This window comes from Drosophila erecta, unplaced genomic scaffold (genome assembly GCF_003286155.1).
Source record: "Drosophila erecta strain 14021-0224.00,06,07 unplaced genomic scaffold, DereRS2 tig00000092-arrow-pilon, whole genome shotgun sequence".
Taxonomy (NCBI): domain Eukaryota; kingdom Metazoa; phylum Arthropoda; class Insecta; order Diptera; family Drosophilidae; genus Drosophila; species Drosophila erecta.
This window is the reverse complement of record NW_020825207.1, coordinates 9,283,096-9,306,640: the sequence shown is the minus strand read 5'-3', so window position 1 is coordinate 9,306,640 and position 23,545 is coordinate 9,283,096. Positions and strand designations below refer to the sequence as shown.

The window sequence follows — 23,545 nt, the reverse complement described above, 5'->3', positions numbered from 1 at the left end:
TCAAACGAGTGCTTTATTAAACATTTTCAGTTTACCCAACTTGTTTTTTAGTAAACTGACCCTTAATTTCAAAACAAATCTCGTTCGGACGAATCTTTTCATCGCTATCATACGCCCTGAATCTTAAACGGATTGCATATCGGCCTTTCTGCAACGACACTCCACTGGCGAATTCACAATTGGCCTTATAGGTTTCGAATTGAATGACTCTCTGTAACCAAGGGTGTTAGCTGTATATATTGTATTCCGAATCATTCACTTCATCACTTACTCCTTTGACTCTAAAGCACGTGTCCTTTATGTCTGCCACATTTTTGATATGCTTACTATATGCCTCGTACCACACCTGTTTCTTGTCGAACATAACGCGGCAAAAGTCCTTGATCACCATGTTGAGCGTGGTCGGTTGCCAGGTGCCACGATCGAAGTACCGAACGCTTCCCAATAGCTGAAATAGAAAATTAAGTTGAATTGTATTTCTGGACACGTTTCCAAGGCAGTGAGCAAAGTGACGGATATTAATACCTCAACACGGTCTGATGGCTGAATATCCCACACGACGGTTTGGTTTCCCGAAATTGTCACTCCGTCTTCAGCCATTGAAAAGGTTAAATTTGAGGAGTCGAACAAATCTTCAATTTTGAGTGTTCCCGGCTCGTTTTGGCAGTCACTGTAAACACGCTCATCGTCAAATGCAAACTCGTAGTTAACTTCAATCGAATTTTGGATAAATGCCATCAGGACAAGTAGCTGCCATGTGCTAAGTAGCGGTTGGCTCATCTCGGGATTGGAAATCCGTGACTTGTAAATTGAAAGTGGGCCGCTGCTAACGCTATATATATAATTCAACGAATTTAATTTAATTATTATTTTTTAATCAGCGCTATTCAAAATTGTTTTCGGAAGTGGAGAACCTATAATTAAGCGCCTATTCTAGTTATATAAACCGACAACGTACAATTTCCCGATATCAATCTTCAAATTAATTGTACTTACAATATATATATACAATATATCTATACAATATTCTATACAATACATTATATAGAAAATAAAATAATAGATTAGAGATAACCTTGAAAGAAAACACTAAAAATACATTTGTGACTTGACATATATTTAATACAAATATGCACCTCTCAACGAGTTAAGCATGCCAAAAATGTTTTCTTTTAAGTTTAGTGCCAAAGAATAAAGAAGAAAAGAAAATGTGTTTGAAAATTTAAATATTTCTTCATTCTTCATTATTATTTTAAATATTTTGGTATTTCAATATTTAATTTTTTTGTATATATAATCAATGAATTGTATGCAACTTGCTTCTGAAAAAAATGTACAGCCAGATACAAGCAGGGAAAAAATATAGCCCACAATTCTTTAATATCATTAAATATTCTTCGCATGTTTTCTAATTTATAATTACAAATATTCTGTTTAAAAAAAGAAAAAAAAAATTGATTTTTTAAAGCGAAAATTGGCATTCCATATTTTTTCCATAATTGTAGTTGTGGGGAAATTAAGACTTATTGACTTTCCCAGGTTTTTCGGTTCTCTGCAAGTAATTAAAGGTAACAAAATCGATATGCGTTTCAATATGAAAATGAATCATTCACACCGTTTAAAAATTTCCTTTAACTTCGTAGCAGACATCAATTAAACGCTATTTGCCCTTCTGGTCAAAACAAAACATATTATACACTGAAACCTCGGTCGAAATAGAGTAGTCAGCTGAAATGAAAAACCAAAAATTTTAATTAGTAACCAGGTTTTGATCTTGCGTGCTGCAACAACCTCGATGCGATCCGATGACTGGGCATTAAGCACGGATGTCAGGTTTCCCGACACCAAAATCCCATCCTTGGCCATTGTTGTGCTAATTGGTGAGAGTTATATTCAGAGTTCCGGGTGAAACGTCCTGCAGTTGGTGTAGATTGATTCGTCCTCAAGGTGGACTACTTTTAATAATATTATTAACTCCAACTTCCAACATGTTATTCGCTTCATCTTTCAACTGAGCTCCAAATCAGCTTCAATTTTTGGTATGCATCCGCTTTTATGGCGCATTTCTATGGAGTTTTTAATAAATGAAAATAACACGTTGCTTCCCGCAAACGTATAATTTGCAGATTGATTAAATGACACTTATTACAATCATTTTGTGGGAAACCTGGTTCCAGGTATTTTTATTAGTTTATTCTTATTTCCATACCAGCGGATGTTTTGATGGGCAAATGTGATTAAATGTAATCTACTAAACCGTTACTAAGTTTCCAATTGATGGGTTTTGTTGGCAATGCTGCAGATTTATCTAGAAATCTTTTCACTTGGCCTCATCGTATTTTATATTGATTTTGTAGGCATAAATCAAATACTTCTCACACATATGAGTTGAGCAAGCAAACCAAGTTGTTATGTAATCCCTTTAATTGTAAGCAAAGCTCTCATGAAAGTTTTAAATATTAAATAACTGGCTTAGACCCAAACCTTTATTAACATAATCAACTATTAATAAATGATTACCATAGCAGAACACGAAGCCCCTGCCGACTCATGTGCAGTAATCCCCGACTGACCTCAACTACCAACCGCTGAGCTTTAAACGGGGTGCAGAGCTTGTTAGCCTGGTTTACACACTTCTGCGTGGCAAGGCACATTTGGTGTTTTATGGCTATTCGAGATTCGAGGCGGCAAGTCGCACCACCAGTAGATAACGCCCCTTGCTCAACACTTTGAAAAAGTTTAAATATAAATTAAAAAGTTTTCCCATTTTTTTGCCGTTTTTGCAGCAGCATGGCTAGTGTTGTTGTTCTATTTGGTATGTATTTTATGTTCATGCAAAGTGAAAAGTTTGCTGGACGACATCGAATCCAATGGCTTTCTGGTTTTCGGGAGGCACGGAAAGGGGAAAAGGGATACGTTAAAGGGTTAGGGTAAAGGGGGAAGGGTGACGGGGTCCAAACCCAACCGATCAGCCTAATGCCGCGGCAACTGTTTAGGCCATTTAATCCCCTACCAATTTCCGCACTTATTTCGCTGCCTTCAGCAGGCAATTTATGCATTTCTTCGGCCATTGTGCGCTGCTGGTATTTGCAATACATTATTGCTGTCAGATGAAGTTGTCCTTTTGCGAAATTAATTGCATCCTTTTTGTGGGCGGAGTAGTGGGCTGGTGGGCGAGGCTGTGGTCCTCTGGCCACAAGCAGACTTCAAGGCTGGCATTGTTGTAATATTTTTGTTAGCAAATGTGGTCAAACTTTGGCTGCCATAAAGGCGCAAACAAGTTTGTTTGGGTGTGCTTGTAAGTTTGCGGACTGGGGCTAGCCGCAAACATCTGACCGTAATGCAAACGCATTTGCTGCGTGCCACGCTCAAAGCCAAAGCGCCTGGAACCCGAAAATGCTGACCATCTCCATTGCTTCATCCTGCCAAAGGACCCCCGTTCGTCCTGCAGCCCCCTGCCAGCCCCGCTCTCGTCTATTTGCCGATCGTTAGCCAGCTTTGAAAGGCATCGCATTTGGCTGCTTGCGGCTTGCTTGAGGCACTCAACCTTGGGCTGCAGCTCCGAGTGCACTAAAAATCACTGAGTGTGTGTGCACTCGGAAAAAAGTTGTAGTGCCTAAGAATTAGATAAAATAATATTAAAAAAAAATCGCTCTTTTATATTTCAAAATTAGTTTATCAAGCTAGAAAAATTCTCCAATTTCCCAATATTTGTATGAAGTTTTAAAACATTTAAGTTTTTTACTTCTATTTTTAAAAGCAATTATTTACACACAATTAAAAATTTGCTTACGTACAAAACTATACTATACTATTAAAAATTTTCATATTTCCAGCTGAACCGAAGTTTTTCTTAGTGTCTGCTCTAAATGTAATCTTCGACTGCGGTCATATATCTCCTTTGCAGCGGCTTTTACTTTGCTTTGCTAGCTCTCACAAAAAAAGGGGAAATTAAGTTCAATAAAAGGAACATTCGTAATTTATTAGGGTGAACCAGTTGGTAACCAGCCTCCCCCATTTGGGCCATTCAATATTAAAGTTTTTGGCAGAAACCCACTTACTTTGCGAGTGCGAACTGCCATGTTGCTCGTTTCAGTTTTGATGGCACCGAGCAAAGTTATCATTTTGACAAGTTCTTAATATGCAATTCCATTAAGCTGCAACCAAAGTTGAACTGCTGGGCTGTCCCACTTTGCGATGCCATTCATTCGTTCATTTATTCGCACATTCAGTTTGCAGCGCATAAAAAAGCGGAAAAAGCGAGGGGAAGCATAATTGCATTTCGTGGACAATTAATTCCCTTTCTATTGCCCATTTCGTCGTAATTTAATTGCAAATTACTTCCCCTTTTATGTGTATTTGTAGACGTAATTGTAGCTTCATTTGCCTTCAGCTTGTGCCTGGACACGCAAGGCGCTCCCAATTGGCCAAGACAAGCGCCGCTTTTGGCCAACTTTGTTGGCCGTCCGCCGCTCGGCATTCAGACTTCAGCATAAAGCATTCGGTGCCGAATTGCCAAAGTTTCACGCAGCAGTAAATTCTGGAAAATTGCATGTGAGCTGCTGCAACTTTGCTCGGTGGTCACACGAAAATTTATTATTAAAATTCACTCCGCTCCGTGGAAAACCGGAGACGAGAGCCACTTGAGCAGAACATTGAATCTCATTTGACAATTCCGTTCTTCTATTTGTTTTGTGTTTCTCTCCCGTTTGCCCGCTTCTGTGTTTTGCATAATTCGAAGCAAAGTAACTCCAACAGAGTGGAACGATAGAGGGAACCTTGGGAGTGGGTGCCCTGCAGTGGGAGTGGGTGGGAAATGGAAAATGGGAAATCGGGCTGGGTGGCAAGGGCGCTGGTCAGCTGGGTGACACGAATCAAACAAAAGCGTCAACTTTGCGCAGAGCAAATGAAAGCGGAAAGCCGGATTGTTGAAGGGGCGAGGTTGCTTTGCTTACATTGCCAACAAAGTAGAAAATCCGTAAGAATAACACAAAATTCTCGGCTCCTCTCCGTTCCGCTGGCTCTGTGTTTTTGGACCCACTCCCTGTACTTCGATTATCCTGCGACGTCTTTCCTGGTGATTGTGGCACCTGAAAACGAGGGGAGGAACGGCAAACGGGGCGTCATGTGGCACAGACAAAGTAAGCGCCCCAAGCTGCAGTTTCCAGCTGCAACTGCACTCAGAAAAAGGTACCTCCATAACAATGCCAAACATCTTACTTTTCCAATTTGATATTAAGTCATTTTAATTTACATTTTAAAACATATATGTATTTTTAGAGGTGTAAATTATTTCTGATAATTTAACTTAAGCAAGCCATCCAAGTAATCGGCACATTTTCTTGCCGCGTCTTGTTAATATAGTTCTTCAAGGAGTTTTTATGTTTGGTCCACCTTTTGGCGCAGTGCATTTTTGGCTCTGCTGCTGCTTCATCAGTGGCAATTGTTTAGCTGCGCTTTCTTGGCCATTGGATTCATTTGAAATTTATGCAAATTAAGTGCGGCACACAGCAGCAAAGGCAGAAAAGGCAGCGGCGCAGCAGCGCAGCAGACTGCAGTTGCATAATCCTTGGAGCGCAAAGGATTTACACTTTTGCTTTTGCCAGATAATTATCTTAATTGCAATTTTCGCTGCTCTCTCGACTCGACTTCCTGCTGGCTAAACGGGAAATTTACAATTTAATTAAAGCTACGCAAAATGTTGCCAGCTAAACCAATTAGTCTTTCGGTGTGTGAGTGCAGTTAGCATAACAAATTAAATGGCAATTAATTTGCGAACGCTTTCCAAATACATTAATAAATGCAGGCCCCATTCATTATTTTGCAACCTGCACTTGCCGACCGAAACTTTCATTATTTGCCATCGGTTTCCGCTTCCTCCTGGTCCCTTCGGTTGCAGGACTTCAGGGCTGCATCATTTTTCAAGCGAAGGCAAATGAAAGCACTTAATCTTGCTCCCTGAACTTTGCCACAAACTCGACTCAACTCAACTCAACTCAGCTCAGCTCAGCACAGCATAGTAGACTCGACTCAACTGAACTCAAACCGAAGCCAAAGCAAACACTCTGCACTCTGGTAATTTTAATCAATTCATCTTAATTTCGTTTGAAGTGCACATTAACCTAATGGACAGACATCCTGGGAGGGGGCGTGGCAGAGGGCGGGGCCCCAAGGACCTCGCTCACCTACCCACTCGCCAATAGGTGGCGCTGCCCTATTAAAATGTTATCTTCTACTTGGGTAGTTGGGCAACAGGATGAAATATAAATACTGAATATATCTTGGCCCTGTCCTGTGGTCCTTGTGGCTAAGGGGGCCGGGCGGAACGGTGATGTTTCATTTTCACATTTCCCATTTATCTTGTTTAACCGAGAAGATGCCTCAAGGTGGCGTAGTTCTCCGCCTGGCAAGGTGTTCAAATGAATAACATCTGAGAAGGCATTCTCCAACTTAATCTGAACTCAAATGGAATGTTCCCAAAAGCTCTGGAGGCTAAAATCATGCATCTATTGCTCTTGAGTTTCCGAAACCATTTTCAATCATCCATATGTGTCCTAAAATCTATTTCCATACGTGTTTCCAGATCTCTCGGCTTTAATTCCCCAAGGGGCAGAGTTTCGAACATGCATAAATCATACCTCAAAAGTGGGTGTGTAATTGGTTAGGCACATGCTTAGGTGTAATGCAGAGATGTATCTGTTAGATCGCTAATTTAAATACCGAACAATAGTTGTGAAAGGCATAAAATGTATAATTAGGGCAGCTAGATTAAAATATATATATTGAATAACAAGAACTTTAGAGCTATACAAAACTAGGGAACTTTTCGCAATGAAAACTACTTGAAGTATACACTTAATGCAAGTTTCTTTTGGTTTTGGAAAATATGGAAATTACGGATGCATTTGTAAGCAATAACAAATCATTTTTTGATTAACTCATGCGTGTCAATTTGACGTAAATCAAATATTTTCCCAACACACACTCAGCAAGACACACACAGACAGTTGCACAAATAGCTAAGAGAAAGGAGTTCGAGGAGAAAGATGCAGGGAGGGAAAAAAGAAATGTGGAAATCATGCCAAGGAAATTGCAGTCAACAACTAAAAAAGCATTTCGCCTCCTTATTTGCCTTCCGTCTGAGATTCCCCGCTCGAGAATTGAACTCACAAAGATGTATGCAAATGCAGCATAAACAAAATTCAGCATATTTATTTCTGAGGAGCGGGAAGCAAAGGAGCGAGGTAAGACGCATTTTTACGCTTCATCGGAATAAAGAATATATAAATTCTGTTGAGTGGAGGAGCCAGCACACGGATATCCGGGTGCATTGACAACGATTTCCGCTGAGCAGGAAAGTAAGGTATTCCTCTGATCCCAAAAAGGGAAGCGATTAAGGTGCATCCACGTTAGCCAGGCCTCACTGCACTGGTTTCGGTTACCGAACCTGGCCAAATCAGATCAAATTAAATATGCCCGCTGATTAGATTGATGGGCTGATGTGAAAGTAGCACAATCTACTACCCGCAAGCCAACTTGGCCAAAAGGAAGCGAGAGCAGCGGCAATGGCAACGTCAAATCTAAATGAGGTTATAATTAAAAAAGTTTTCTTATTTGCTGTTGCTGTAGCTGCTGCTGCCGCTGCTGCTGTTCCTGTTGCTGCTGCTGCTGCTGCAAATGAAGAAACAAGTAATTCGCCTAATAACGAGCTTATGTAATTAGCTCATAAACAACACAGAAGCAGGTCCAGCAATTGCAGCCCAAAAAAACCAGGAAAAACAACAGCAGATAGAGAATGGTACAAGTCAAAATGTAATGAAAAAGTTCTGGCAGCGAAAAAAGTTTGAGGAAATTCGAAGGTAAGCTGAAAGCTGCGCAAAAACCTGTCGCCTGTCCTTCCGAAAAAGTTCCGCAACGCCCACACCTACATCCGATATATACTTGTATATATGTATGTTTTTATAGATATATCTGTTCATATATAGCGCTGCGAAAAATGGAGCCCAGTGTACATGTGCCATTTGATAATTCGTACATCGTTAGTCAAGTAAGCCAACTGCTTCGGAAATTATCAAATTGAAATTGGATGGAAAATGTTGCCAGTTCTAAATGCGGAAAGTGATTACTGGTGAAAGTAGGAAAGTAGAGGGAACGAACACAAAGTTTCTGAAAAGAAAACTTTGAACGCTTGCAATAAAATATTTCAACATTTTTTGATGAATTTAAACCATATATCTATCTTGCTTTGAATGAGCAGCAAATAAGATTATAATCCAAAAATTAAGGTAAATTGATAATAAATTAAAAACCTAGTACTTAAATTTTATTAATTCAATTCATTTTAGAGCCAAGAGCAAACACATTTCTATGGAACGTTTTGGGAAATATCATAGTAATTGTAATTGTAATGCTAAAAATTACAATTTTTCTTTGGCAGAAACACGATCAAATTCGGGATCAAAATTCGTGGAATATAATCGATTCTCGGCACCGACTGGGGCGGCTTGCAATTGCGCGACCACAAAAGGCCCCAATTCCGACATAATTAACCACTACAGGGCTCGTTAATGCTCGTTACGGTCTCCTATATCCGGTGGCCCCATGGAAACGCTTCGGTCAGGAATGTGGAATCACTTTTTCAGAGACCGTCTCCTGGCGGCGACTGGGCCCATCTCATCTGAATCCCCTGGAACCGCAGGCTGTGTGTGCGGCCAGCAACACTTCCGCTGACATTTCAATTACCTCCACCACTTAATAACCCTGGAAAGGAGAGCGGTGGACAAAGCCTGTCCAGCGGCAGTTGACCAATGCCATTTGGCATGTGTGACTGACTAGAGGCAGGGCCTCGTGGCGAGTAGCAGTTTTTTGATTAATGTGTCTGTTGCAAATTACAAAAAACGACCAGAAGGACAGACAATACGTGCTAGCAAATGCAAACCCATTCGCATCCGCACTTGCAGCCACCGGATGCCCCCCGTTGGGCGCCACAAAATGAAATGAAATAAACTTGGCTACTAATGTGGCAACACCCAAACCAAATCTGCAGACAACCCAATGTGATTTGTGCTTGGGAAAATTTACTTTATAAATTTCTGGCAAAGTGGCAAAGACAGCGGCAGTCAAAATGATTTTCTAATTAAATTGCCAGAGCCCCAACGAGCAGAAACTTTGGCGGAAAAACAAAAATATTTCGTCTTTGGCTTGGCGAAAAACTTTAAAATTCAATTAAAAATAATGCGGGTTTTCTGGCAGATTGGGGGATTTTCCGATGTGGCAGGAGAACGTGTAGTTGAGGCATATGGCATAAGCTGACTGGCCGCATGCAAAATGAAATACAAGCCAGAGTCGAGCATTAAAAAGACTAGCAAACTTGCAGCAGCTACTGTCTCGCCAGTAATTTTGTGCAAAATTGTACTAAAAATTACTGCCAAAGAAAATTTGCACATAATTTGATTAAAAAGTTACACGCATTTGCTGTGGCGTCAACGTCAGCGGCAACTTTGTAGCACTTTATGGGAAAACGAGGAAAAAAATTGGCGAAAATTAAAAGTGCTGCGGCTGCTGTGGCAAAGGCAGCGGCGTGCGAGGACTTGCCTCACAAACAGTAGGGCCTCAAAAAATAAGATAGGCAACGTTTTATATATGCTCAAAAATTTCAAAAATAGCGTAGGCCAAATGTCTTAACAAAGAATTTATATGTTGGTATCCTATGAGATACATTACTGCATAATCTTAATATAAAATAAAGATAACTGCTATAATTGATGTAATCCAGCTTAACTGTACACTTTTTATTTCGTAATATTTCCTCTACTTTCATAATATCTCAGTTGTGGATTGGTGGAAAAGGCTTTCTTTCTTAAATATACCAATGTATGTGTGGCGTCTGGAGACTTATTGCGGCTTTAACGCTTGAAAAGTTGGCTTAAGAAAACTTTCGAAATCATTTCGCAACTGAAACTCGAGATCTTTGCGAGCCACGGCCTACTACAAATTAGTTTCGCCCAACTGCCAACTCTCAAACTCAGCTTAGGAGTCCAACTTTGGGAAAATAATTTGCCAGCAACTCTCACCGAGAGTCTCAGATATCTGAGTAAACATTTTGGGATCCAATCCGTAGTCTCCTCATCAAATGTCTGCAAAAGAGTGGCAACTCTGACAGCCAGGATCTGTCAAAAAACGCACAACCAAAAAAAAAAAACAAAAAAATAAAAAGAGCTTTAAAGAGTGGCAAAAAGTTGGCAACTTTTGTCTAGCTAATCAAATATTTGCAGCCAGCGAGCGATGGAAAAGGGGAGCATTTTCCGAGAGGCGCACCGATGACAGAAGGCATTCGTGCGAGGTACGCTGAAGGACTCAAATCCTTTTAGGCACGTGTGTGTGTGCAGAGTACCGTTAATATGACAGGAACACCATGCTCAAGCGTGCGTATGTGTGTGACATGCAAATCTTGTTTGTCAAGTGCCACGTCACAGTACCCGAAAAATGAGTAACAAAACTCGCTGTTGTTTCGTTGCTCGGGGCTGAAGTGCGTTTTTTAATTGAAAATTATTACGGAAAAGTTGTAAATCCCTCTTATTAAGCGCGATGGGAGATTTGGGCGGTTTGAGGAGTGTGCACTGGAAAAAAGACGTGCAACGAACTCTAATAGAGCCAATTGACCTCTTATCACATAAATCACCCAAGGAGTCCAAGTGAGTGAGTCAAAAATTAAACTTTTAAAAGCCTAGCACTCACACCTGTTCCCCCTTGGGTCGGAATATTTCTCCAAGTGTGGCCTTTACTCGGTCACATTATTAGAGGGGCCAAAGGTGGTCGTCCGTATACAGCGGATTGATGTTGTTTAATTAAATTAAACCGCCACGGCGCCACTCGTCTGCCCCATCATCTCATCATCCCAACTTTGACCCAGCAGCTCCCGGCTCCCAGCTCCCAGCTCCCAGCCCCAACTTCCAACTCGCAGCTGCCTTTGTTGCGGCATAAAGGCGTTATTAATATGCTTATGTGCTGCGGATCGTTGCAGTATATGTTATGTATGTTTTTCGAGTGTGAGTCGCGTCGAAAAGGGTTGCATTCGGAGCCAGGTGCTTAACGTAATGCCACACACATTAAATTTTAAGTGTCAATGGCGCCGCTTTTTTGTTGCCTTTCATTATCATAATGCTGCTAGCCATAAAAAATGCTTAACTTTTCAGTCTTTTCGGACCTTCAAGTGTGGGTGGCTCTGTGCGGATGTCCCTATACAGCTTTATGTCTTTGCAAGGGGACCAACAAAATCCTACCTAATAAAAAATGTAATTGTCCACACTAATTCCCCTTGTAATCCGCAAACCCAAATGATTATTACATCTTTATAGATCTGATATTAAAGCGTTCATACTTAAATTGATATAGACTTAAAAAGACTGAATTAATTCAGTGAACCCTATATAGGTTTTATAGCGACTCATTTCCCAGTTTATATTTACAGAACCCTACATTTCGTGAATGACCATTTCTAAACCTAGAAGTGATCACTTAGACAAACCTTAAATGGAAAAAAATAGACTTAGAAATGTGGCTTTTTAGTATTGAGTGCAATGTTTGCTTAATATACCAATTTGAACAGCTTTGGTAGCTTATTCTTTTTATAAAATTCAATTAGTTTTACATCGGAAAATTGCTCCTAAACTTCTATTGATTGAATATTGCATTCAAATAGCTAATCGATGTAGTGCCTGTCTTGCAGATACATCTATTAACAGTGCACTCTAGTTAAGTGCGGCTTGTTTACTGTCTTCCAAGTGAGTGATGCCGCCTGTCCAGTCTCCACTGTACTCCCCTTGTTCGCTTGGCTGGCTTTGTTTGTTTGTTTATTTATTTGCTTGTTTGTCTATTTTGATTTATTTCATTTGGAAATGATGCAGTGTCGTCGTGGTCGTCGCCAACCCCTGAACTCAAACAGAGTTTAGCTAGTTGAGGGTTAGCAACTGCTTGCCAACTCAAGTAGTTTGCTGGCATATGGCTCAGAGCTATTTTTATTTAATTTTTGTTTCCGTCGAGATGCTCAAGGTTCGCCAGCCCAGTTTAGGGCTTCTTATTTGTTCATGAAAATTGCGATTGCTGTGATATTTACTCGGCGTCCATTCGACAATACTCTTGTTGGCACAAGGTACTCTTACTCTAGCATAATTTTCCATTTCTATTTCATTTTATTTGTTTATTCTGTTGTCACCCAGGGAATTTCATATCCTTGGTTTCGAGGGCTTTGGCAAGCTTCTTATAAGTTTTAAATACCTTGCTCTCAATCCCCTTTGGTTTGGTCAAAACTTTTTAATTAGCCTGATCTTGAATAAAAAGCGAAAATTTTTAATTACGCCCAACTTTACGCCAAAGAAAAACTTATTTGAAAGGAAAGTTTCCAGAGCAAGTAACGTAAAAAAAACAGCAAAAACAAGAGAGAATGCTATAGTTAAGTGTCGCGACTATTAGGTACCCGTTACTCCTATAGTGAAGTGCCAGATATAAATAGACCCGTCGCTCGGTGGAAATCGACTCGGCTAATCCCAATCGTACATACGGACAGAAAAACGGACGGACAAGCGGACGGACGGACAGACTCGTGATCCTGAAAGAGAACATACATATGTTATTGATAGTGTTGGAAACGTTTTCTTCTACCGGTTACATACTTTTCAACGAATATAGTATACCCTTTTCCGGTTCGAGTGACAGGTATAAAAGTGTCAAACAGATCACAGGGCTTCATATGGGATTTGTTTGTATGCGTAATGAGTGTAGTAGAAAGGACGAAAAGCTCATAACTGCTTAAACAAAACATGACGCCATCCAAAATTAATTTGGAGTCTTCGCACGTTCGCAAATTTTGCTCATTAAATTGCAAATTTAAATTTAATTAGTTATTTATGCAATTTGATATTTTCGCAGGCTGTTTTCTATTTGTTTGCATTTTGCGGCCATTTCAATGTAAATTTCATCACGATTTGTTATTCATATTGGGTGGAATTTTTTTTTTTGACCGCGCATTAGTTGTTTTTACTCCTTTAATTTTCGTTTTGCTATTATTGCATTTGTGCGTAATTTTTTCTATAAATATTCAGTGGCCATTAAATGCAGTTATACATATTAAAATTTTGTACAGCACTTGTGATTTTTTGCATTTTGTCTGTGGCAAATAAATATTTGATTGCCCATTTGTCACACATTGACCCGAATGGAATAATTTCTGCGCATAAATATTAATGAGTTTCGCTTGGTCTGTTTAAACTTAGTGCTCATTTAAATGTCATTACATGGATGTCATATCTGTTTTGGTGAATGCAGTAATGGCATAATGTCGACCATTATCATATTTCGTGGCACTGATTCGAGGCTATGTAAATTGGAAGTACTTATAAAGCAATAAACGTGGCTAAATGCCTAATAAAATCATGTTTGAATGGGGGTAATCATATCTAATATTAATCAAGCAGCTACACCAAACCCACATTCTTAAAATAACAAATTATTATGTGTATAAATAAATACAAGCAACTTGAGCACGAATTTTACTCAAGCACATATATCAACGAATTACTATTTTACACCTCCAGATACTTTTACTTTTACTGCTAATACAATTGTCACATTTTAATATAATACAGAATCACTAGCTATTATTGCAACCACAACAAAACTACCAATTTGATAATATAATAGAACACAGAAGCCTTCGAGTGTAAGTTAAATTCCACTTATCTGCTCTTAAGGCCCCTTTTAATTTAATATTTCAATTTGGGGCAGTCAATCGAAGATTTTCTCGGAATCAAGCCGCCTTTAAAGCTGCTTTCCCCGACCATAATCCATCCCCACTTATCGCAATCGCTTGTCATGTGCAAATTTGTTTGCGAATTTGTAAATAATTCCAAATTCATTCACTCTACTTTTTTCTAGCCTCGCTATGCTTCTTTTTCTATGGCCACGCATCAAGTTGATTTATTTGCATGGAAACTTTCTTCACTCCGGGTCCGTCGGCTTGTCTGTCCTGAAATGATTTACATAGGGATAATAGAAAAAAATAAATTGATTTTAAATCATTTCAACAGCGTGTAGGCAGCGCGCAAACGCCATTGCCAGGGTTGCCAACTCAGTCCGTCGCATTTGTATGCAAATACGCGTGAAAATCAAAAAAATAAATAAGCAAAATAATAACAAAAGGCAAGTTAACGAGTATTCAAAAACGAGATTAAAATAGGAGTGCTCCGTGAGTGCCGCCTGCTGTGATTTATACGCCTCGTTCCCATTTGGCATCCATCCTCCATCATCCATCCTGCATCCTCCATGCTCATGATGTCACATCAGAGTCGCTCCGAGCCAGAAGAGCAGCAAAGTATTCAATTTCTGCGGGGGATTCCCCCACAACTGGACAGGGTAGCTCAAGATATTATTAACATGTTGCTGCACACTCTCTGGCCAAAATTGATTCGCAACTTTGGGAGTTGTGTGTGTGGAGTGAGTGGATGAGTGGGTGGGTGGGTGTAGCGGAAGTCAGCTGTGCTCAACCCCGTTTACATTCTTGTAATCTTTGGCAAGAGGCATTTTGCCGTTTTGCATAGTTCGACGGTGTAGTAGTCTGCCTGGTGTTGCCTGTATCCTAGCCCATGATTTACTCGCTCAGTCACAAAATATGGAAATTGCTCATGTCTCAGCCTAGGACATGTCACCATGTCCCACCTCGCTTCACACCTGCAGTTGCTGTTGCGGTTTTTGTGACATGCCGCATCAATCCATCGCCATTTTGCTGTCTCTCGTGTTTGGGCCTCGATGTGGTGCTGCAGCCTGCCAGGATATGGTAGTCCTGTTCGATCTTTTGCCAGTCATGTGGACTGCGATGCTCCTGCTCCTGCTCCTGCTGGCAAATTGAATAGATTGCTAGGTGGACCAGCCGCAGTCGCAGTCGCTTGCTGGCAGCATTTTGGCCCGAATTTTGCATACATAAATATTTATGAATTTATTAAAAGTGAACCACACACACTCGCCCGCTCTTTTGCTCGCCGGGGCATCCTGGCGGCTGACTGGATGGATGAATGCATAAGTCAGCCGCTCACGAGTGCCGTGGGAAAGGGGTACGTACACTGGGCGAATATACATATACCAAAAGAATTCAACAGTCAAAAAATATTTCATAAAAATGCGTTTATTCTGTACAACTTTACAACAATCAATTATAACCTTTTTATTTGAGTATGCAGTGACCTTAAAAAGTGACCTTGCTATAGTTTGTACAATACTAATAAATACAGTTGAGTTTTTTTTGGATTTAATTTTTTTCATTAAAGTTATTTCCTAATATATATTTCCTGTATTTAGTAATATAGTTCTCTGCAAAGGGGAAAGCCTTCTGACGTGCATTTGGTCCATGGTTTGCACGGCTGAAATGGCGAAAGGGCGTGGAAATGGGGGCTGCTAGGCCATCCAGCCGTCAGCGGCAACGCCTGCACACATGCCACAAGGATCGGTTAGGGAAGGGGGTGGGGCGGAGCACCATGCTCGATGTACAGCGAAATGTTTGGTACATTTTTGTGAAAATTTGCACCACATAGCGCCATCAGCCGCCCACCTCGTCCAACCCAGGGGGATACCCCCTTAACGAAAAAATGGACGAACTGCACAAACTGGCGCGTTTCGTTGGCTCTGGGCCTGGGCATTCGGGGGCTCCGGACTTGAACCCGGACCCGCACCCGGACCCGGACCCGGAGATTCGGGGGGTCCATTCATTTGCAGCAGAACAAGGCAATCGCATATTTGTGGCAGGAGGACGGTGAACGAAATTGTCAAGTTTTTGAATGCTTCAGTGGCTCAGCGGCTGTCGCTGTCGTTCAAACTGTGGACGAGGTCCTTGGTCCTTGGAACTGGGTTCTGGGCTCTGGGTTCTGGGTCCTGGGCCCATGGTGCATGGCCCATATGTCCGTATTCCCCGGGCCCCGGGGGCAGGCATAATGCATGAAGTTGTCATTATCAGGGCCAATTCAATTGAGAATTTTTGTGCCTAATTCGGCACAGAGGCAGCAGCAGCAGCAGCAGCAGCAGCAGCAGCAGCAGCGGGTGCAACAAAAGAAACCAAATTTCGCATAATTGAAAATTTTTGGTGCCCCAAAAAAAGGGGGAAAGGCCACGTTGATTGCGAAAATTTTGTCTGACCATTGACGTGGCACTTGATTATACGCCTGCAACTTTCGAAAGCGGCTGTGTGTGTGTGTTTTGTGTATGTGTTGCCAAAGTAATTTAAACTTGATGTCAAATTCAGCAGAGTCATTCAATTTCAATGTCGGTGCATAATTTTGTGGACTACGGCGTGAGTGTGAAGGACACTTGAGGCTGCCAGTTACGTAATTACCTGAGGCCCCGTAATTGCCAAGGACGAGGGTTCTCCCGAATGACGCGACGTTTTTGCGGCTCCTTACTCATCACTTTCCAGTCCCCATGCCACTCGCTTCTGCCCCCAATTCTATCCCAAATTCGACTTGGGCGCAATTTATGCAAATTCGCTGGGAAAGACAACGCACATGGCAATCAGCAGAATGTGTGTGTTGACAGCCGGGTAGCAACTGAACCAAACCAACCCGAACCGAACTGAACTGAACTGATCTGAGCCCCTGCCATCGGAATTCCTATTCTACGGACACGTCCAGCCTTGGCACATTTAACAAGGCAAGCCGCATCGAAATCCGCTCGATTAGCATAAACGCATTAAAAATATGCCACCCCCCGGGAGAGACGCACATGGGCACATGGGTCGCCAATAGGTGGGTGGATTCGGGCGGAGTTTATGGATTATAATGTTTGTTTTGACATGCTCGATGACAGCGCCGGTGGTCGTTTGAGTTTTCAACTGCCGGAGCATGTTGAAAACATCAACAACATTTCCACGGAAGTAAACGGTTTTTATCTCGACCTTAAAGCTGTACAATTTGTCAGTGATATGCAGCAAGTGCTTTGAATTATATTCAAAATAGATATAAAGAGCTTTAAATAAAACACGTGGATATTAAAAAGTAAATTATTAGTATGCATTTAAATTGTGGCGGAATGTACTAAATACCAGGCAATCTATATGCAAATTTTGTACAATAATTTATATTTAATCGGTTCAAGAGCACCTTGATGGCTCTGGCTGCACATATATGTCATTTGCGAAGGGGCATAAATATATCTATAGCCCTAGAGGTTGAGAAATGCGTGGGTAGGGGCTTTAGGGCACAGGGCACTGAATGCAATCATAAATAAACAGCACGCATCTAGAATACTTGCATGCAAATTGGGGGCCAAGAACCAAACCGCGACACAATGGGATTTCCCCCTCCCGCTGCCCGCGTTGTCAACGTAATTTACCATTTTTCCTTCAACTTGCATCGTCTACGGTATGCATCACTCACTCACTTAGCACCCCGTGCTCCCTTCTCCAGGGCCCTTGTGTTCACTGGTTCACTGGGGAAAATATTGTACACTCTAAAACTAAGGAGCAATTTGAAATTTACCAAATGCGCTGATCCCATAAAAAATATTTCAAATGTGGAAATACCTTTAATTTTGTAATAATTATTCGATACAAGCTGCACAGACTTTGGAGGCCCTGAAATATGGCTGTGGCATTTTCCCGAGTGTGATGCAAATTGCGTTTGCGAGCGGGCTGCGCTGATGAGCTCTGTGCATTGCATACTTCGCGGCGCAGACTTTTCAACCTGCCACGGACGCCGCCCATCAGTTATTTGTCTCGCGTGGCACTGTTTGTCTTGTGAGTTTGGAGCGCTGCGAGCTCGACAGCTGCCTCGTTGCTGCCGCCTCTTTAATGTGTGGGTAAATGCGACAAAATTAAGTTAACTGCCAGCATTAATGCGCATGCAACAGACTCTGCCAACTAAGCGGGCTGGCAGCGAAAATTAAATTTGCCAAAATGTTGGCTGCTCCGTCCGACAGCGAATTAGGCTGCCATCGGGCGTATTTTAAATCAATTGGACAGCCGAGCTGCGTGACAAATAAACCTAAGCGAAGGACCACACTGCGTATGCGCAATCTGCAGCTGTGGCAGCTGGTCCATTTGCTGCTGGCGATGCGATTAGTTGGCCCAGACCGTCATATGACCACGACCTTTTGTGCCGGGCATTATCTGCGTGGCCACTTGAGCGACTCAAAGGCACTTTGATCTCAGCACCCCACACTTCTATCCACCTGAGATTCAACCAATCGCAGAGCCAGCACGACACCGAGCAAAATACCAAGCCATTTGAAGTACTCTTAAATAACTGATAAACATAATTAATAGTTAGAGTAGCCTTCCTAGTTGGCCTTTTGCGTTTTTGTCTATATCAATGTCTATTTCATAATTGTTTATACATATTATGTATGATTGTTCGACTATACATTTTCCAGTGCTTCATTCCAGTGCACTGGAGTGGCATCTTGATTGCCTTCGGCCATCGGGCTCTTGATGTTGTGGTCACTAAGCAATGGATATGGACACCTGATTAAGGACGAAGTACTTGAAGTTTGCATTTGGCCATAATGGCGGATGCAGCTAGTGCACTGATTAGCAGGGTGCACACACACACCCACACACACCCACACACACGCGACGGAGGTGGGGTATCCTTTGAGTTCGGTGCGAGTATTTCCAATAATTAAACAATCCCCCAATACGGAATTGGATACTCCCCCACTTGAATGCATTGAATCGCACCGAATCCCATTGAATTGAATCGAAATGGAGAACTTGGCAGTTCGTTGGGGGAACTTCCTGCACGTTGCACTTGCCCGGATTTCGCCGGCAGGGGTTTCTGGCTACCCCTTGACTATCGGTGGCCACACTTCACTTTTTTTTGTTTTTAGCCACGTCGGTACAAATCAATTTATGCCCGGCCAACGTTTGAACAATTTCTGTTTCTGTTTCTGTTTCGGTTTCCGTTTCTGGTTCTGGTTCTCTTTGTGCAATTGACGGGCCAATAATTAAGCCGGAGCCCAGGGAAAACGCTGGGAAAACGCATGGAAAACTCACGGAAAACGGAATGTACCGCTGCCGGTTGTGTGGCCTGTTCTTATGAGTCTGCTGTCGTTGCAAAGTCAATTTCCTTGCTTATTTAAATTTCAAAGCAAATGACAGAAGGTGTTGTTGCGCTGCCACAAACTGGATTAAATTTCGTTTAAAATGTAAATGGAAAAAAGCGTGATAGACAGGTTGGGCTTTTGCCGCCCGAATCGTATCCAAATTGCGTTTACAACGGCGTAACATCAAAAAAAGCAAAGAAACAAGGAAAGGAATCACCGAACTCTGGAAAAACTAAACAAACACCTCATCAAAGAACATCAAAGGACGCACACCCCACCCCCCCCAAAAAAAACAGTGAAAACCCCAAAAATAACCAGGAGGGGAGAAAAATCAAAAGCGAGGAGAAAGGAAAAGGTGGTTCGAAGAAAGGAAAACATTTCGCTGCGCACGACGCAGAAAATAAAATCAAGAATTTCACACCTTATCAATTTTGCTAGATTAACAAAACGAACAATGGGGTGGGCCGTTCACCACCCATTCCGGCCAGGGAAATTGCATCATCAACGTCCTTGCCGCATTGTGATCGACATCATCATCATCAGCTCCATCGTCTGGATGCAGGGAAGCCAACGTCACCACACTTTGTCATTAAGGAAGTCAAAAACTTCGACCCCAAGCGGCGAACTGGCGAAAATCGGGGGATGGCACTCTCTTTCGCTCCGGAAAAGCTCGGAAAAACGGAGAAATGTAGCAGTGGAGAAAGCGGTGGAGAAATCGGTTTGGCTTTGTGTGACAGCAGCGTTGACATTTATTTTGATTTCAGTTTCGAGTGCAGAACCTAAGTGGGTGAACTTTCTATTTTGCTTCATCTGTTATCCACTCCAACCTGTTTACCACCCCTGCCCTTCGATGCACTGCGCAAAAATGGAGAGTTCATTTGTAATAGCAATGAATATTTGTAAATAGCCGAGTCATAACATGTGCAATGTGCAAAATCATAATTAAAAAATATATATATAAATAAGCTTTCATAACACATAAGTGCAATATTTTCTTCCTGTGCGCTCATGCTAATGTGCATCATGGCTTAGCTCTCTACTCAGGGGATGGCCTTTTTATTTTGGTGTCGCTGCCACTAAATTGAATTTTATGTGGCGAGTGCCAACTTTGATGTGTGCCCTTATTAATGGTTGCTGCGAACTGTCGGCCGGGTCGGTGAAGTGGGCTTTGGGTGGGAGGTGGGGTCTAAATCAGCACTGATAGAGCGTCGGCGAAGAGTTTACGGTAATTGCAGCACAAACAGGGGCGAAAACTGCCTTCGAGCTGGGCATGTAAATTCAATGAAATATGGCTTGCAAAAATGCCTCGCACAAGCAACGCCTCAAAATGCCAGCAATGCGCCGGCCGTTCCTCCCGCTCCGCCGGCCATCTAACATCTGGACAGAGGAGCATGTGGCCATGTGGCCATCTGACCAGCGGCGGAAAAGTCCGGCCATCGAACGGCAGCTTGGAATTCCAGGCATAACTTCTAGCAGCAACGAGCAGACGAGCATATGTAAAAAGCGGAGCCAGCCAGCGACACATAAGTACACACGAACACACATTGCTGGCGGGTTTCCATGACGCAAAAAAGGAAAAGCGTGCTGAAAAAATGGAATGGAAAATCTAGCCCAGCCAAGTCTCTAAATTGTGTGGCCCTAAAAGTGTCCGGCGGCACATAATGCTCACAGAACGTGCACATAAAGCAAAAGCGCTGGCGAACTTGAATTTGGATAGTGGTGGGATACTAAGACAATGATCTATGGAAGGAACTTTGATAAAACATTTTATCAAGACAAATGTTTCATTGAATTTATAAGCCCATCTGCAAATGAACAACTTTGGTGCAGTTGTATAGCATTCGCCCTTTTAATGCACTTGGTACTCTGATATTTCTCCGAGTGCAAGCACACACACAAATCTGTCTGTGTCCTTGCCACATGCAACGTCTGCTGAAGCTGCTGCTGCTGCCCAATGGCCGCAAGGAATTTCACACAATTGCTAGAAAAATTGCAGAAAATTGAAAATGTGCGAGAGCGCATAAATTTTTACTGCGTCACTTGTGAATGCTAAATTGTTGTTATTTATGTGGGTACTGAAACACCAAGGTCCGCCAGTTTAGCCCACCCACTCCCACGAAATTACCCAAAGGAAGATGGAATCTCTGAGAAGAGTTAGGACACAAATCGATTTCATTTCGCACACCACAGATGCCTGTCACTGAGTTCTGTTGCCGACTGCAGTGAAAATCAAACTGAAGTCGGCAACACAGCTCGGTTGCAGTTCAAGGTCACAGGATATGGCTAATACAAGTTGAGGACTATCAATTTTTAAAGGAGGCCCCGCTTGAGGACATGGAAACCATTGCGAGCAAACAGGCGAAAGAAAGTGCTTCCGAAATGAGCCATCGAGGAAACGATCAGCAGGCCAACGCCCAAGGATATGGCTTCATCCTGGTATTTCTCCACCCAGTTGAGCAGTTCTCGAGCGGGCTCCGCCATCAGCTTGATCTGCCTCTCGATAGCGTACTCATTGCAGCTTTGGCCGTACAGCAGTAGATAGGATACCTGCATGGTGTTCGCATCCTTGATGATCACCTGCTTCTTATCGCGGCTCGTTTCGTTGTCCTGGAAAACGAACTCCACCACAGCCACGCAGCGCAGTATCGATCCGCACCGGGAGCCGCCCAAGCCAGCCTGGGGCTTACTCCTGGCCAGGGCCTCATTGATATCGCAGGTGAGCTCCAGGCACTTTCCGTTCGCCAGGCAGTTCTGGTTCAGCAGCGCATAGAGCTTCTCCAGCTTGCAGCCGTAGAAGCCCAGGCGAACGGATTCCTTGTTCCGCTGCCGCAAGAGGGCATAGGCCTCGCCCATCTCGTTCCCCTTGCCCGTTCGCACCTCAAAGATCTGGGTGGGTGCACGCTTGGGAGAGGGCATGCCCAGGTGGGCGTACAGCTGCTCGAACTCGCAGGGCCGCAGGGAGCTCAAGGACACGCGATCGGCCTGCTCCACCAAGATGTCGGTTAGCAAACGCACCACATTGGGGGAGCAGTCCTGGTAGTCGCAGTGCAGGAGCTGCTGCTGCAGCACCTCCAGCCTGGGCGCATCACCCAGCGTATTGAACACCATATCTATGGTGTGCCAGTGGCTGGGAAATGGTCTCAGCCGTGTTCTGTAGCGATAGCTCCAGGCGGCGGCCATAAAAATCGTCCACAGAGCCTCGCAGCCCAGAAAATCGTCCTGGAGACGGCGCTGTACGAGATGTAGGTCCCTCAAATGGGGCGTCACCGCTTTTATGGGCAGTCCTATGGAATGCGGCAGCAGTGATACCAAACGCCGCCAGCTGATCCTTTTCGCCGGCATTTGACTGGGATACCCCACTGATGTGGCGCCCGAAAGCAGGGTCATTTCCACTGGATTTTGATTTCCCTTCCGAGACTAAAATTTGGAAATTGTTGTTCTGCAGAGTTTTCGGCAAGCCGTCGGGCATCAATCTAAGCCTCCGAAAATCTCGACAATCGAATGAAGTGTGTCGCTCAGGTCGCAGGTCGGATGAATGCCCCGGACTGGTTGCAGGAGATTGAATTTCGTCCTCGAATGCACTCGAAAAAATAACAAACGGATTTCGCACTACAATTTCTTTTCTTGTAAGTAATGTTCGGAAATTAAACTCTTACAGCAAATTTGACAAGAAAGTCTCACTTTGAAGTGTTCGGGCGCTAGAACAAAGTAACTCTAAAGATTCCCTTGCTTGTCCATGGATGTGGCTATTAAATCTTACAAAATTCGTTGGGCTTATTTCGAAGTAGGTATTTTTTTCGAGTGCATGCACAGTAACAGTTGGCAAGTGTGACTTCTGGATGGGTTATGGTTGGGTGGCTGGCTGGTTGGTCTGTAATTGATTAATGGAGCCTGATGTCGAATGCCTGATGCCTGCTGTCTGCCGCTTGATGGCTGACGCTCACCTTATGTCGGGGGTGACTTAACCTGGTCGCCCCGAGATTTCCACCCACCACCCAGCACCCACCACCAACTACCAATGCCTCGCCAACGGGGCAGAGTTGGAATGGTCAAAGTTGCATCATAGCTACGCAGTTAATTGGATACTTTTTCAATACTTTTATCTCCGGCAGCAACCCCATTGGTTGGGCGTTGGGCGTTGGGCGTTTGGGTCCTTCGCTCCTCCACCTGCCGCTGCATGCGTAATTTATTGATATACTCGGGCTAAATTATGAGTCTCCTGGGGAGGCGCGAGAAGGAAATAATTTTTTGTTTTCCCCGCACCGCTTCTACCCGCTCGGAAAAGCGGAAAAGCAGAAAAGCGCGAGGCTGCAGGTGTGGGTCTGTGTGGAAATCAGTTAACCGAAAAAGTTTGCAACTTTTTGCCGTGCTCGCTGCCTGTGAAATCAAAGTTGGAGTTTATTCAAATAAACGCCGACATTAAGAGAGTTGCAACTGTTGCGTTGCGCCGTTGAAGGCGTCTCCT

The 23,545-nt window shown here is 42.9% G+C and overlaps 2 protein-coding genes across 2 annotated transcripts; both read right to left on the bottom strand.

Moving 5' to 3' along the window:
- On the bottom strand, window positions 1-790 carry LOC6548922. The gene is made up of 3 exons (XM_001975314.2): window positions 526-790; window positions 272-448; window positions 1-211 (listed from the first exon to the last, which is right to left on the bottom strand). Exons 1-3 carry the CDS (start codon window positions 778-780, stop codon window positions 32-34), a joined length of 612 nt encoding a protein of 203 aa, XP_001975350.1. The 5' UTR covers window positions 781-790; the 3' UTR covers window positions 1-31.
- A 20,446-nt stretch (window positions 791-21,236) lies between these two features.
- On the bottom strand, window positions 21,237-22,761 carry LOC6548837 (mono [ADP-ribose] polymerase PARP16 homolog). Its single transcript, XM_001975315.3, has one exon. The coding sequence runs from the start codon at window positions 22,465-22,467 to the stop codon at window positions 21,391-21,393; it is 1,077 nt and encodes a 358-aa protein (XP_001975351.1). The 5' UTR covers window positions 22,468-22,761; the 3' UTR covers window positions 21,237-21,390.
- Window positions 22,762-23,545: the final 784 nt, after the last annotated feature.